The 14,150-nt window shown below is 39.5% G+C and overlaps 1 protein-coding gene across 1 annotated transcript in view; it reads left to right on the top strand.

Moving 5' to 3' along the window:
* The window catches only part of CFTR (CF transmembrane conductance regulator), a 190,147-nt gene extending 176,600 nt beyond the window's left edge, over positions 1 to 13,547 (top strand). The window contains exons 25-27 of the mRNA XM_024757758.1: positions 9,793 to 9,965; positions 10,602 to 10,707; positions 11,869 to 13,547. Of these exons, the coding sequence (XP_024613526.1) occupies positions 9,793 to 9,965; positions 10,602 to 10,707; positions 11,869 to 12,069 (480 nt within the window). The 3' untranslated portion in view covers positions 12,070 to 13,547. The remainder of the gene's footprint in view (positions 1 to 9,792; positions 9,966 to 10,601; positions 10,708 to 11,868) is intronic.
* The last annotated feature ends 603 nt before the right edge of the window (positions 13,548 to 14,150 follow it).

The raw sequence follows: 14,150 nt of genomic DNA, 5'->3' as shown, positions 1-14,150 counted from the left end.
TGTGGGGAGGGGTCAGTTTCTCACCTGGACAGGATAATGGGACAAAAGGTGTAAACCAGGATTGGCCAGGGCAAACTGGGATTGAATTTCATTTCATCTAGTCCTCTCTGTGACCTTGGTATGACTTGCTTCTCTAGAGGGAAATGAATTGAGTAACAGCAGAGAGCCAAACACTTGAATCTTAGCCCAATTCTTTGTAATTCCCCTTTCCCTGAAACGGAAATCAAAAGTGTGCACGATGACAATGTCAGGCCAAGAAACACTCTATTCCTACCTTGGATCGGGCCCTGCACTCCAGTGTGAAACCGTATCTTTGCAGATCTGGGCTGAATTGTGTGAAGCCATGAGGAGCATGATTAGTTACAAGCTCTAAGACTTGGAAACAAAACTGGCCAAAGCAGCTTCCTTACCCTTTGTGCCCTAGGCCCGTACCTTCATCTTGGCACTCTATGCCTTATAATTCTATGGATGAATTTAAAGCAAGTCCAAGGGAGGGAAAGAGTTTCTAAGACCCAGAACTACAGAGATCTAATTTTCCCCTTCACAGACAACTCAAGACCAGATAGCTTCTCCACAGGAGCACTGACTTTACCAGCTGTGTAGACCAAAGAGAATCTCAAAGGAGGCTGAATCTTAAGGAAACAAAAAGATGACCCTAACATTGTGGTCTAATAAATTGGTAGCATTGCTGTACATTTTCAGGCTAATATGTATAATGGGCCCAGCCTAATGCCTGGCACATAATAGGTACTAAGTAAATGTTAGCTATTATAATCATGTTTTCATGAGGTCTTTACCTGGCCGTCTCTTAAATGTTGTTCCTTGCCAGAATTCTAATTGTTTTCTTACTTTACTTACTCTTCCTGGGAAATATCATGCATCCTCTTAGCTCTAACTAATACTTCTGTGCTGATGACTCCCAAATCCGCCTGTCCCCAGAGCTCCCTACCTGACATCTCAGCATGGACAGGCATCTTATGTCCATAAGTGAGTCTCTTAACTGCCCCACCCACACAAGTGTCCTGCGTTTCCAATTCCAGTGGATGGCATCACCAGCTTCTCGTTGCCCAAAGCCAAGACCTGGGTCTCATCCTTGACTCCCAGTTTCTCCACCTGTCTTCACATATCAAGCCCTGTCAAGACTGTTTCCTGCAAAAATCTAGGATATACTCACTTTTCTCCATCCCCATCTCACACCACTACTAATTCTCATGTGGATTTTAGAAACAGGCTCCTGTCCGATGTCTCTCTTACTGGCTCCCTACAGTTCATTCTGTTCTTTGCAGCCTTGCATCTGAGCACTTGTTTCTCCCCTTCTAAGGCTCCTTATTGCCTGTTGGACAAAGTCCACACTGCTCAAGGTGGCTTGTAACGTCCTTCATGATTTCATCTTTGCCTGCCTCTCTAAACCCCCTCCCCAACTGCCTCTGCTTGCCAGGATCCAGCTACACTGACTTCCTTTGTTTCCTCTAAGGTACCATGTGCTGTCTGTTCTCCAGAGGTTTTTTCACATGCTCTGTGCCTGGGGCACCCCCAGCCCTTCACTGCCTGACCCCCCTCACCATTCAGGCCTCTCCTTACACATCACTTCTTCCCAGAAACCTGCTCTGATGCTCCAGGTGTGAGAGAGGAGCCCCTCCTACGTGTATCCTGTACCTCCACCCCTTTCACAGCTTTCTTCACACGGGAGAGAGATTTACCTCTTAACTTGTCCATGTCCACCACCGGCTTGTAAGTTCCCTGAGGGCAGAGATGTTCACTGTGGTATTTCCTTGCTTAGAGTAGTGTTGGGCATGTGGATGGTGTTCAATAAACATTGATTGGATGAATGAATGAATGAATGATCTGATTCATTTATTTAAAGGAATAAATAAATGGTTCATGTGTAATGTATCATGCAGGTAGCCTTGTGATTGACACACAATGGGTATCACCATTAGCAATGAGGACACTGAGCCCTGAGACATCGGAGGGACTTAGCTGAGCTGGGTGGTGGGCGCAGAAACAGCTGTCTCCCTTGATTTCTGGTTCACGGGCTCTTTCGCCACAGTGAGCTTTCCCAGGGGCGTCCATAATCTCAGCCTCCTTCACCACAGTCTGTGTTACCCTGTGTCATCCAAGCAGCACATCTGTTGGTTCTAGAATGGTTTAGAATGCTTTTAGAAGGAAGACTTTTTGGTAATTGTTTGCTTTTTGGAGTACTTAGAAAATAGTTTCCTTCCTTCCACATCAATAGTCAGGTAAGCTATTTTAGAGGGCAAACAGACTAAGAGAAATAGTGGCCTTTTAAGGTGAAAATTTGCCCTGGAAAACCTGCAGAATAGCAAAAGGAGTGTCTAAAGGAGTTGACAGAGTCTATTTTTATAACTGCCCAGTCCAACCACAGTTCACTTTTCTGATTTTTTTTTTCATGTTTCCTTATCACAAGAGCAAACTCTTGCTCTATAATAACATTCCAGAGGGCAGCAATAGCAAAAGTCAACACTTTGAAGAAAATACCTGGTCCTTTACAGACTGTAATACATCTTTTAAGTTTCATATGTCACAAAATAAAATTTCTTCTTTGTAAATAGTAGTTTGGAAATACATATGATTTATTAGCTCAACCGCATAAATCTGGCAAATTCTTTCTTCCCAAAGTTCTTTATATCCACAAACTTTTGATGCTTTGATTAATTTGTAATGCTAAGTTGGAACGAAAATACTTAGAAATGTTTAGATCCCAGTAATTAAAATTCACCTTAGTTTGGACAGAGCTAATCTAAAGTTTGTATTTTTTTTTAATCTGTTGAAAAGTGGTTTGTGACAATAGTGTAAATAATGTTATATTGGGAATATATATGTATATGTGTGTATATACATGTATATATTTATTTTTAAAGAATTCTGCTGTTAAAGATCACTAAATTAGATGATCTCTGTAGCAAGTTCCCTTTAAGTCTTTCCCCCCCCCATAGCTCTTTTCTCTTTTAACAGTAATTTCCCACTTATTATTTTTCTCCCTGACTGAGCCATGAGTTCCTTCAAGGCAGAGCCTTGTGTTATTCATCTTTGAATTCCCAGGTCTGCCATAGTGCCTAGAACTTAATAAACTCTCATTAAGAGTCTATTAAGGAATACATGACTGAGCACCCAAACAATCACGAGGTTAATTTAAGCCATTCTTATCAGCACATGGAGTTGGTAACAAGAACTTTATATCTTTTCAAAACCAATTACTAGTCTATCTTGCTTCCCGTTTCCTCTCCAAAGCCTATCACAATATCTGGCAGAAAATAGGTAATTAATACATTTGTTAAATATTCACTGACTTCAAATTAGTAAACTTTTACTAACTTATGTTGACCTTTCTCTAGTGAATATGATTTTAAAAGATTTTTACTATACTTGGTAGTGAGTAAAACAGTTGATATAGGAATGTGGCAAAATGCACCCTAGATTGGCCTGTGTACTCTGTCACCCATTTTATACAGTTTTCTTCTCTAAATATTGACAGTGCTATATATTTAGGTACTTATTTACTTGTGTTAAGAAATAGTTGCATTTGGGTAAGAACCACACACTTTGCTCAGCTCTCTATCACGAGAAAGTACAAAGTATAACACACTAAAGTAGCTTTCCCCCTATGGCCTTAGGAAACTAGAGTATGATTGTTGTGAATCTAAAGGGAGACTACATGCTGCAACGTTGTTACCAAAGTCTCAACCTTGTTACTAAGCATGATGTAAATTACTAGTATTGTGACACTTTCTGCTAACTTGCTTTCCAAGGTAACTTGTAAAGGGAAAGTCTTACAGGTCATACTGTCATACCAGGGAAACGTTTCAGTGGCCAGGCCCATGTCTTGGGATTTCCCAGGCTCTAACAATACTAATAGTTAGGGTTGATTAGGTGCTTACCACAAGCTACACTCTGTGGCAAGCTCTTTCCACAAATTATCCCATTTAGTCCCCATTACAAGCCTTTGAAGTCTATCCTAGTATTTTCTCCATTTTTTTCCAGTGAGCTAAGTGAGACTTCCAGTAACACATCTGACAGCATCAGCCAACGAGTGGTGGAGTGCAGACTTAAAGCCGCTTCTGGGTGACTTCATAGCTCCAGTCTTTCATCAGTACTTTTCTTGGTGCTTAATTTGACTTAAGAAAAATTCTCAAGTATTTCTGATTGATCTGAAAGGAAATACTGACCTATCAGTGTTAAAGAACTTCTTATTTGATAATTTGTTTTTAAGGAGTTTTATAGAGTCTTAAAGATGAGAAAATGGAGGCACACCGACAGGTGAAGTGACTGGTTTTAGATCACACTCCATATTGGGGGAGCTAAAACCAGCACTCATTCATTTACCATTTGTCATTCTTCCTTAAATCGGATTTCTTTGTCATTCATCAAAACTGTGTTTGTTTTGTTTGGCCAGCATTCCAGGGGCTCGGTACACATTTGTTGAACAAATGAATGGATGTGTTGAGGCTGACAATGTGTCTGACATTGGTACTGAGCTAAAGAGCACATGTCTTTACCCTCAGGAAGCCAACAGTCTAACAGGGGAACTTGCACCCATACTTCTATGACTATGTGCCTGACTGCCCTAGAGGATGATCAGGGGTATTTGGAATGGTGCTCCCAGCTAAGCAATGGCACAAACCTGAGAAGGTCAAGGTGTATGGGGAACTACAAGCTGAGTGTTTAGTGCTGCTGGAAGTAAAGGTGGAGGGGGCTCGATTCTGGATGCCTTATCTGCCATCTGAGAGAGTTCAGTTATTCTGTCAGCAGGAGAGCCACCATAGGATTTAAAACAGAGAAATGATGGGGTCAAGCCTATATTTTAGAAGGATCCCTGTGGGGTTGTCAGGTGACAGTCAACTTGAGATTACAGTATGAAGCTTAAGAGACAATAATGGCCTGGCCTAGGGTTGTTGTAATAGGGCTGGCACGGAGATGGAAGATTAAGAAGTATTTGGAAGAGGTCCAGGGCTGGATATAAAGATGAAAAATCATTCGCTTATCGGTGGTATTTGATACTCTGAGCATAAATGAGATCTCAGAAGGAGCATTTGGAGAGTTGGCAATGAGGAAAACTAATATTCAAGGGACAGGAAGAGGGAGAATTACCTACATGTGATAATAAGAAGAAATGTCCATAGAGGGTGTGGTTTCTCATAAGACAAGGAATAGATGTTTGAAGAAGCGAAAAAATGTTCTATGGTCTCAGGCAGTAGAGACGACAGATACACACTCATTATTTAAGATTTCTAGATGAGAAAAGGGGGAGACATTAAATAATAGCTAGGGCTTCCCTGGTGGCACAGTGGTTAAGAATCCATGTGCCAACGCAGGGGACATGGGTTTGAGCCCTGGTCCGAGAAGATCCCACACACCATGGAGCAGCTAAGCCCATGAGCCACAACTATGGAGCCAGCGCATCTAGAGCCTGTGCTCCGCAACAAGAGAAGGCACCGCAATGAGAAGCCTGTGCACTGAAATAAAGAGTAGCCCCCACTGGCTGCGACTAGAAAAAGCCCGTGCGCAGAAGTAATGAAATTGAAACTGTAATTTAAAATCTTCCAAAAAACAAAAGTCCAGGACCAGATGGCTTCACAGGTGAATTCTACGAAACATTTAGAGAAGAGCTAACACTGATCCTTCTCAAACTCTTCCAAAAAATTGCAGAGGGAGGAACACTCCCAAATTCATTCTGTGAAACCACCATCACCCTGATACCAAAACCAGAAAAAGATATCACAAAAAAAGAAAATCATGGACCAGTATCACTGATGAACATAGATGCAAAAATCCTGAACAAAATACTAGCAAACAGAATCCAACAACATATTAAAAAGATCATACACCATGACCAAGTGGGATTTATCCCAGGGATGCAAGGATTCTTCAATACATGCAAATCAATCAATGTGATACACCGTATTAATGAATTAAGGAATAAAAACCATATGATCATCTCAATAGAGGCAGAAAAAGCTTTTGACAAAATACCATATGATCATCTCAATAGATGCAGAAAAAGCTTTTGACAAAATTCGACACCCATTTACGATAAAAACTCTCCAGAAAATGGGCATAGAGGGAACCTACCTCAACATAATAAAGGCCATATATGACAGACCCACAGCAAACATACTCAATGGTGAAACACTGAAAGCATTTCCACTAAGATCGGGAACAAGACAAGGATGTGCACTCTCACCATTCTTATTCGACATAGTTTTGGAAGTCCTAGCCATAGCAATCAGAGAAGAAAAAGAAATAAAAGGAATACAAATTGGGAAAGAAGAAGTAAAACTGTCACTGTTTGCAGATGACATGATACTATACATAGAAAATCCTAAAGATGCCACCAGAAAACTACTAGAACTAATCAATGAATTTGGTAAGGTTGCAGGATACAAAATGAATGCACAGAAATCTCTGGCATTCCTATACACTAACAACGAAAAATCAAAATGAAGAATTAAGGAAACAATCCCATTTACCATCACAGCAAAAAGAATAAAATACCCAGGAATAAACCTGCCTAAGGAGGTGAAAGACTTGTACTCAGAAAACTATTAAACACTGATGAAAGAAATCAAAGATGACATAAACAGATGGAGAAATATACCATGTTCTTGGATTGGAAGATTCAGTATTGTGAAAATGACTATACTACCCAAAGCAATCTACAGATTCAGTGCAATCCCTATCAAACTACCAATGTCATTCTTCACAGAGTTAGAACAAAAAACTTTACAGTTCGTATGGAAATACAAAAGACCCCGAATAGCCAAAGAAATCTTGAGAAAGAAAAACGGAGCTAGAGGAATCAGGCGCCCTGATGTCAAACTATACTACAAAGCTACAGTAATCAATCTTGGTACTGACACAAGAACAGAAATATAGATCAATGGTACAGGATAGAAAACCCAGAGATAAACCCACACATATATGGTCACCTAATTTATGACAAAGGAGGCAAGAACATAAAATGGAGAAACGGCAGCCTTTTCAATAAGTGGTGCTGCAAAAACTGGGCAGCTACATGTAAAAGAATGAAATTAGAACACTCCCTAACACCATACACAAAAATAAACTCCAAATGGATTAAAGACCTAAATGTAAGACCAGACACTATAAAACTCTTAAAGGAAAACATAGGAAAAACACTCTTTGATGTAAACCACAGCAAGATCTTTTCTGACCCACCTCCTAGAGTAATGAAAATAACAACAAAAATAAACCAATGGGACCTAATTAAACTTAAAAGCTTTTGCACAGCAAAGGAAACCATAAACAAGACAAAAAAACAACCCTCAGAATGGGAGAATGTATTTGCAAATGAAGCAATGGACAAAGGATTAATCTCCAAAATATACAAACAGCTCATGGAGCTCAATATCAAAAAGACAAACAATCTAATTAAAAAATGGGCAGAAGACCTAAATAGACATTTCACCAAAGAAGACATACAGATGGCCAAAAGGCACATGAAAGGATGCTCAACATCACTAATTATTAGAGAAATGCAAATCAAAACTACAATGAGGTATCACCTCACACCAGTCAGAGTGGCCATCATCAAAAAATCTACAAACAATAAGTGCTGGAGAGGGTGTGGACAAAAGGGAACCCTCCTACACTGTTGGTGGGAATGTAAATTGATACAGCCACTATGGAGAACAGTATAGAGTTTCCTTAAAAAACTAAAAATAGAACTGCCATACAACCCAGCAATCCCACTACTGGGCATAGACCCTGAGAAAACCATAATTCAAAAAGCAACATATACCACAATATTCATTGCAACACTATTTGCAATAGCCAGGACATGGAAGCAACCTAAGTGTCCATCCACAGATGAATGGATAAAGAAGATGTGGCACATATATACAATGGAATATTACTCAGCCATAAAAAGAAACGAAATTGAGTTATTTGTAGTTAGGTGGATGAGTCTGAACCTAGAGTTTGTCATACAGAGTGAAATAAGTCAGAAAGAGAAAATACTGTATGCAAACGCATATATATGGACTCTAAAAAAGTAAAAATGGTACTGACGAACCTAGTGGCAGGGCAGGAATAAAGACATAAACATAGAGAATGGACTTGAGGACACGGGAGGGGAGGGGGAAGCTGGGCAAAGTGAGAGTAGCATCGACATATATACACTACCAAATTTAAAATGGTTAGCTAGTGGGAAGCAGCTGCATAGCACAGGGAGATCAGCTCAGTGCTTTGCGATGACCTAGAGAGGTGGGATAGGGAGGGTGGGAGGGAGGCTCAAGAGGGAGGGGATATGGGGACATATATATACATATGGCTGATTCACTTTGTTGTACAACAGAAACACAGTATTGTGAAGCAATTATACTCCAATAAAGATCTGTTAAATAATAGCTAAAGGAGAATCTGGAGGCAAATGAGGGGTTTTTGTTTCAAGAGGGGAGAGATGTAGCAGGTTCACAGGCTGAAGCCAATAAAAAGCGAAAGTTGAAGAGAGAAAGAACACAAGTCCTCCAGTTCCTCACCCAAGAGCCCTTATTCATATTCTCAGCTGGTTAGATCCAAAATTAGTTTTATGTTTGAGTTTTCCAGGATACATGAGAATAGTCCCCCTTGTCTAATTAATATGTTTACTTTCCCTACCATCTCAGAAACTCTTTTCAAACATTAATGAATTCCCACAAAGTGAGGTTGTTTTAATGAGAAATCCACTCAAGGAAAGGAATATTGGCTGCAATACATATCCTAGGCACAGTTAATATTTACTGAACAAACACAGTGATGTGGGCCATCTCCAGATTCATCACTGAACTCATGAGAGTCTGTCTTAAGGCCACTATCTTATTCTGCCTGTATTACAGGTAGGTGGGAACACATCTTACCTCCCGATACTAAATCCCAGACTTCCCAAGGGCAGGATATAATCATATGTGTATCTCTTTAGGTCTCAAACACTCAGCAACACTTGGCAAAAATATATATGTCAAAGCACATTTATTTCAATAAGTGATATGAGGCAAGGTTTCATTTTTTATCTTATTTCGAAAGAATGGGTTTCTCTATCTCATTTGCTTTTTCAACCTATTTATTTTTCCTATCTAGCTTAAAAAAATAAGCCATTGACCCTAACACAGCTCTCACGTTCCACCCGAATATTTAAGCACCTTTAAATCTCCAGTAATACACCACTATTTTAACTCCAGTTATTTTTACTTCATAGTTTCGTGACTTTCTTAAAGTCAGTTTTTATGACTTAAAGAGATGAGTAGTACATTGCCATATGTGGTTTTAAATGGCTCCTCAGTTGATTTTTATTGCTGCCTTTCATGCTCTGTTATTACAGAGTAGAGAATGGAAGGTAACATAAAAGAATCTGTCATGATACAGTAAGTAACTGCATTCTATACATATTATCTTTTCTAGCATGTATTCAATTGTGTTATAATTATCTGTGTATGTCTTTATAAACCCTGAGCTTTGCAGGGCCCACGGACCATTTATCGTCTCTTTAATCCCTATTGGAGGACCTGGCATAGAGTAGGCATTCCCTGAAAACCTCATGAAAGGAAAAGTACAGAGCTGAAACAGTCTGTAGACTGATGCTTTAGAGCTGCCAAGATTATACATAGTCTTTTGTTCAGTTAAAGCCAAATAGCAGGAATGGTGGGGGGTTGTTATGAAATTTAAACTTTTAGAACTCCTGTCTTTTCAGATCATAAGCCTCTTAAGTGTTTTTAACCCTGTAGTATGTGAACCACCCCTCCTAAGCCCAGTGTTTTTCCTCTTTCTTTTCTGCAGGTTGGACTCAGATCTGTGATAGAGCAGTTTCCTGGGAAGCTTGATTTTGTCCTTGTGGATGGGGGTTGTGTCCTAAGCCACGGCCACAAGCAGCTGATGTGCTTGGCCAGATCCGTTCTCAGTAAAGCAAAAATCTTGCTGCTTGATGAACCCAGTGCTCATTTGGATCCAATGTGAGTTTCAGAATTCCTGCTATTTAATAACACAGGGGGAAAAGAATCATTGAGACATACTTCATATTGACACAAATTTCTATCAGGCTGTCATGTCTGCAAGCAGAAGACTACCTTCTAGATATGAAATAATTGCCCAGTGGAAAAGTTACTATTTGACATGCGCACAAGTACTTATTTCCTAGTATAAGAGCTATGTGTTCTCTTCTAAGTGTAATTTTGCAATTTCATACAAACTCCTCCCCCTTATTGACGTGTGATAAAATATTTAGTTACATAGGCATACTTGGGTCCTTATGGTTTTCCTTACTATCCCATTTATAACATAGGAAATATTTATAGCATAAAATAAAGAACTATTGATGCTACATAATGAAAAATATACTTATTTGGGAAACTTTTTTCAAACTGTGAAAATTTTTCCCAAATATTTGTCCTATTTATTTATGAAAACTTAGAATCTGCCCTGTGGTTGGAAAGCTGATTGTGGCTGACTCTATTGCAACATTCTGTTAAAAGGATTCAAGGAAAGATAATTTAAGGAGTTACATTGACAGAAGAATAGGTATGTTATCAAGGATAGACACAGATTATTAACATTCTGTGATGTTATATGTGGTATTTTTTCTTTGCTAGAACATACCAAATCATTCGAAGAACCCTAAAACAAGCATTTGCTGATTGCACAGTAATCCTCTCTGAACACAGGATAGAGGCAATGTTGGAATGTCAACGATTTTTGGTGAGTGTTTCTAATTTACCTAAGATCTCATCTCTCCTTTGATTCTTGATAACAATCTGATATGTGCTGGTTCCTGCAAGTCACAGCAATGTACAAGCTCACAGCTATCCAGCTTTACTCAAAATACCTGCCCAAGTGTCTCACTTTGTGCAACGAGTTGAGGTTGGAATTCAGCAAATCTAAAAAAGCAGCTTATCACTAAATTACATTAATAAATTGGAACATCTGTACTTTTTGCTTCTTTTATTTGGGGATCAGTCATGAAAAAGACTAGGTCCTGATGCTTTCAGTAACTAAATCTCCCATGGATGGGGTCCAGGACAGACCTGGATTGTCTTGCAACCTGATGTATGGTTTTAATACAGTAGTTGAAAGGTTTATTTCATTTTTCTAGCCATTATTTGGAACTCAGCTTAGTGCGTCTCCCAACCACCTTCTCACTGTGGTTTCAAAACTGTCACAGATTCTTTCAAGTGATGTTTACAAATTCCTTTGGGTTTAGCCACAAGGAAATCCTGAGGATGATGTATCACATCATTTCTGTTAAGGCTTTTCAGGCTTCTGTTAAGGCTTTTCAGGCTTTTCTTACCGAAGGATTGTTATTACCATTATTATTACTAAGCTTCGAGTGACAAGTTAGGGGCCGACTTACAACCTCTTGCCCAGCTACGGTCAGGTTCAGCTTGAACGAGTGAAGGAGGCACAGCAACTCAGGCACATCCTGACCAATCTGAAATTGTTAAGCTTCAAATCCACTGTTGACATGGTTCAACTCTTTATGGTGCTGTGGACTTAACACTCATTTGTAAGGTTAATACATAAGGGATCTAACATGAATAGTTCTTGTTTTCAAAGCCCCCTTAGTTCCTCTAAAAGTTCTCTGAAGAAGCACATTGTTCAGTACTATACCAATTTAAAAAAAGCAATCTCCCAGCTTCTAAGTAAAAAATTACAGCTGATTTCACAAATGGTAGAAGCTCCATAAAGCACGAGGACTCAGCAGTGAAACAAGCTCTCCCTGACTGTTCAGACTGCAAGCCTCTGGACACGCGCTGTGTGTTCTTTCTGGCTTTCCTCATCCTCTGAGCCTGTGCCCTTCTTGCCTTGCTTTGGTCCGCCCTGCCTCCTTGTCCGAGATCTCACTAACAGCCACTTCCCTAGGTCATAGAGGAGAATAGCGTGCGGCAGTACGACTCCATCCAGAGGCTGCTGAGCGAGAAGAGCCTCTTCCGGCAGGCGATCAGCCCCGCAGTCCGCTTGAAGCTCTTCCCCCACCGGAACTCGAGCAAGCAGAGGTCTCGGTCCAAAATCGCTGCCCTGAAGGAGGAGACGGAAGAAGAGGTACAAGAAACAAGGCTTTAGAGAGCAGAACAAAGGTTTGCCTGGGACATTCACGCGTGGAGTTGAAGAAAAGAAAAAAAAAAGAGTTTCTGCCTCAGAAAACAAGGAGGAATGATGTTTTTTTAAAAAAGGAAAACTTTGGGTAAGAAGAATTAAGGATGTTCCCGTGGATGAATGGCTTCCTGGCAATGGTCAAACCGTGTGACAGGTACTTCAAATCCTTGAAGGTTTACCACTTGGAATCGCAAGCCAGCTTTTCCTGAAAACTTTTCCCTTTGGTCATCACTGGAAAGGTGGCTGTAAACGTCAGCCAGCTTAATTCTTCAACTTATTGTTTAGTGAAACTTACTCATTTGTATTATTGAAGAAGAATTGTAATCATACTACTTAGAGATACAATTAAGTAATGATAACTGGAAACTTTAGTGGCTTATATATGTTTATATACCTTTTTCTCCACTTTCTCCACGATATTTGAAAACACAGCTATATTGTCTGTTAAGGATTCAGACTGCCCCGTTTCCAAGCAAGTAACGGAATGCTGTGAGAGTCACAAGACAGCCCATCAAAATATGCACCACACAACACCTAAGTATCAGTCAGGAGACAGAACTTCCCGACCTTGGAAATCAGGGTTAGTACCATTCAGCAATACCCAAATGCAAATAAATCAGAAAACATCCCTTATCTGGGAAACGGGGTGTTACAGTCCCATGTAGGGAACCAGGATGTAGCTCCCTTGATTTGGAAGAGAAGATGTCTGCTTCCAGAAAGTAACAAGCTCATAAGACTTCTGAACTGAAGGATGGCTGGAAAAACGCTTTAATGCAAATTGGTGCAGGAGAACCCTTCATCACCCAGAAGCTCCAGGTAGAGTGTGTAGGCAGGTAGGCTGTGGGCGCTACAGGTAGATGTACATGAAATTCAAAGATCTAGGTATAGAGAGGGTGATGTGGTGTGTTTTCAGGCTACCTATGTGTACTTCATACTGTATATACTGAGCAGGAGAGATAATGGACACACTGAAGTAGAGTCAATCATGAATTAGTTTTATATGCTTCTGTTTTATAATTTTGTGATGCAAATGAAATTTTCTCTAGGAAATATTTATTTTAATAATGTTTCAAACTCATATAAATGGCTGTATTTTAAGACTGATTATATTATGAATTATATTTGTATAAGAGATTTTTATATTTGAAATGTTGACTTTTTATGGCACTAGCTATTTTTATGATATGTTAAAACTGGGAGGAGGGGAAACCTTGGGGGATATTAGCCAGTTTAAATTATGAATTATGTCGGTGTGGAGAGAAACAGTAGGGCCCACACAGATGTTGCATATACCTGTGTGATTCCCGGCCAGTACACTTGTTCCCTCTCAGATGCAGTTCTAAAGAAAATGGTACCACAAAATCTGACCACCCCTATCAAGGATACACTGCCTTCTCAACTCCAGAGTAACCCTTAAGATTGCATTCTATTTATTACTGTAGGAAAATATCGTGTGTCAATAAAATCCATATATTTGTGTGAAACTTAGGGGTTTTCAGATGTGTTCATTAATCGTGTCTCATTGATCTCTTACTTCAGTCTCTAAGGATCATGGTACACAAAACATGAATCTTTCCTTTAGATATAGCTTCTTGAGAATCCTATGTGAATTAAGACACTCTAAAAATTATTTCTTTTTCTAAATTGTGGTAAAATATACATAACCTAAAATTTACTATTTTAACCATTTCTAAATGTACAATTCAGTGGCTTTAAGTACATTCACATTGTTGTATGATCATCATCACAATCCATCCACAGAAATTTTTTCATCTTGCAAAACTGAAACTCTGAAACCATTAACTAAAACTCCCTATTTATCCTTTACCCCAGCTCCTGGCAACTACCATTCTATCTTCAGTCTCTCTGAATTTAACTACTCTGCGTACCTCATATGAGTGGAATCATATAGTATTTGTCCTTTTGTGACTGACTTATTTCACTTAATAATGTCTTCAGGGTTCATCATATTGTAGCATATGTCAGAATTTTCTTTTTTTTTTTTTTTTTTTGGGGGACCGGCCCCCTCCCTTTTTTTGCCCTCCCCG

The sequence above is a fragment of the Neophocaena asiaeorientalis genome, unplaced genomic scaffold (assembly GCF_003031525.2).
Source record: "Neophocaena asiaeorientalis asiaeorientalis breed wild unplaced genomic scaffold, Neophocaena_asiaeorientalis_V1.1 scaffold116, whole genome shotgun sequence".
In the NCBI taxonomy this organism is placed as follows: domain Eukaryota; kingdom Metazoa; phylum Chordata; class Mammalia; order Artiodactyla; family Phocoenidae; genus Neophocaena; species Neophocaena asiaeorientalis.
The sequence above is the reverse complement of the archived record's forward strand: the minus strand, read 5'-3'. Positions and strand labels throughout refer to the sequence as shown.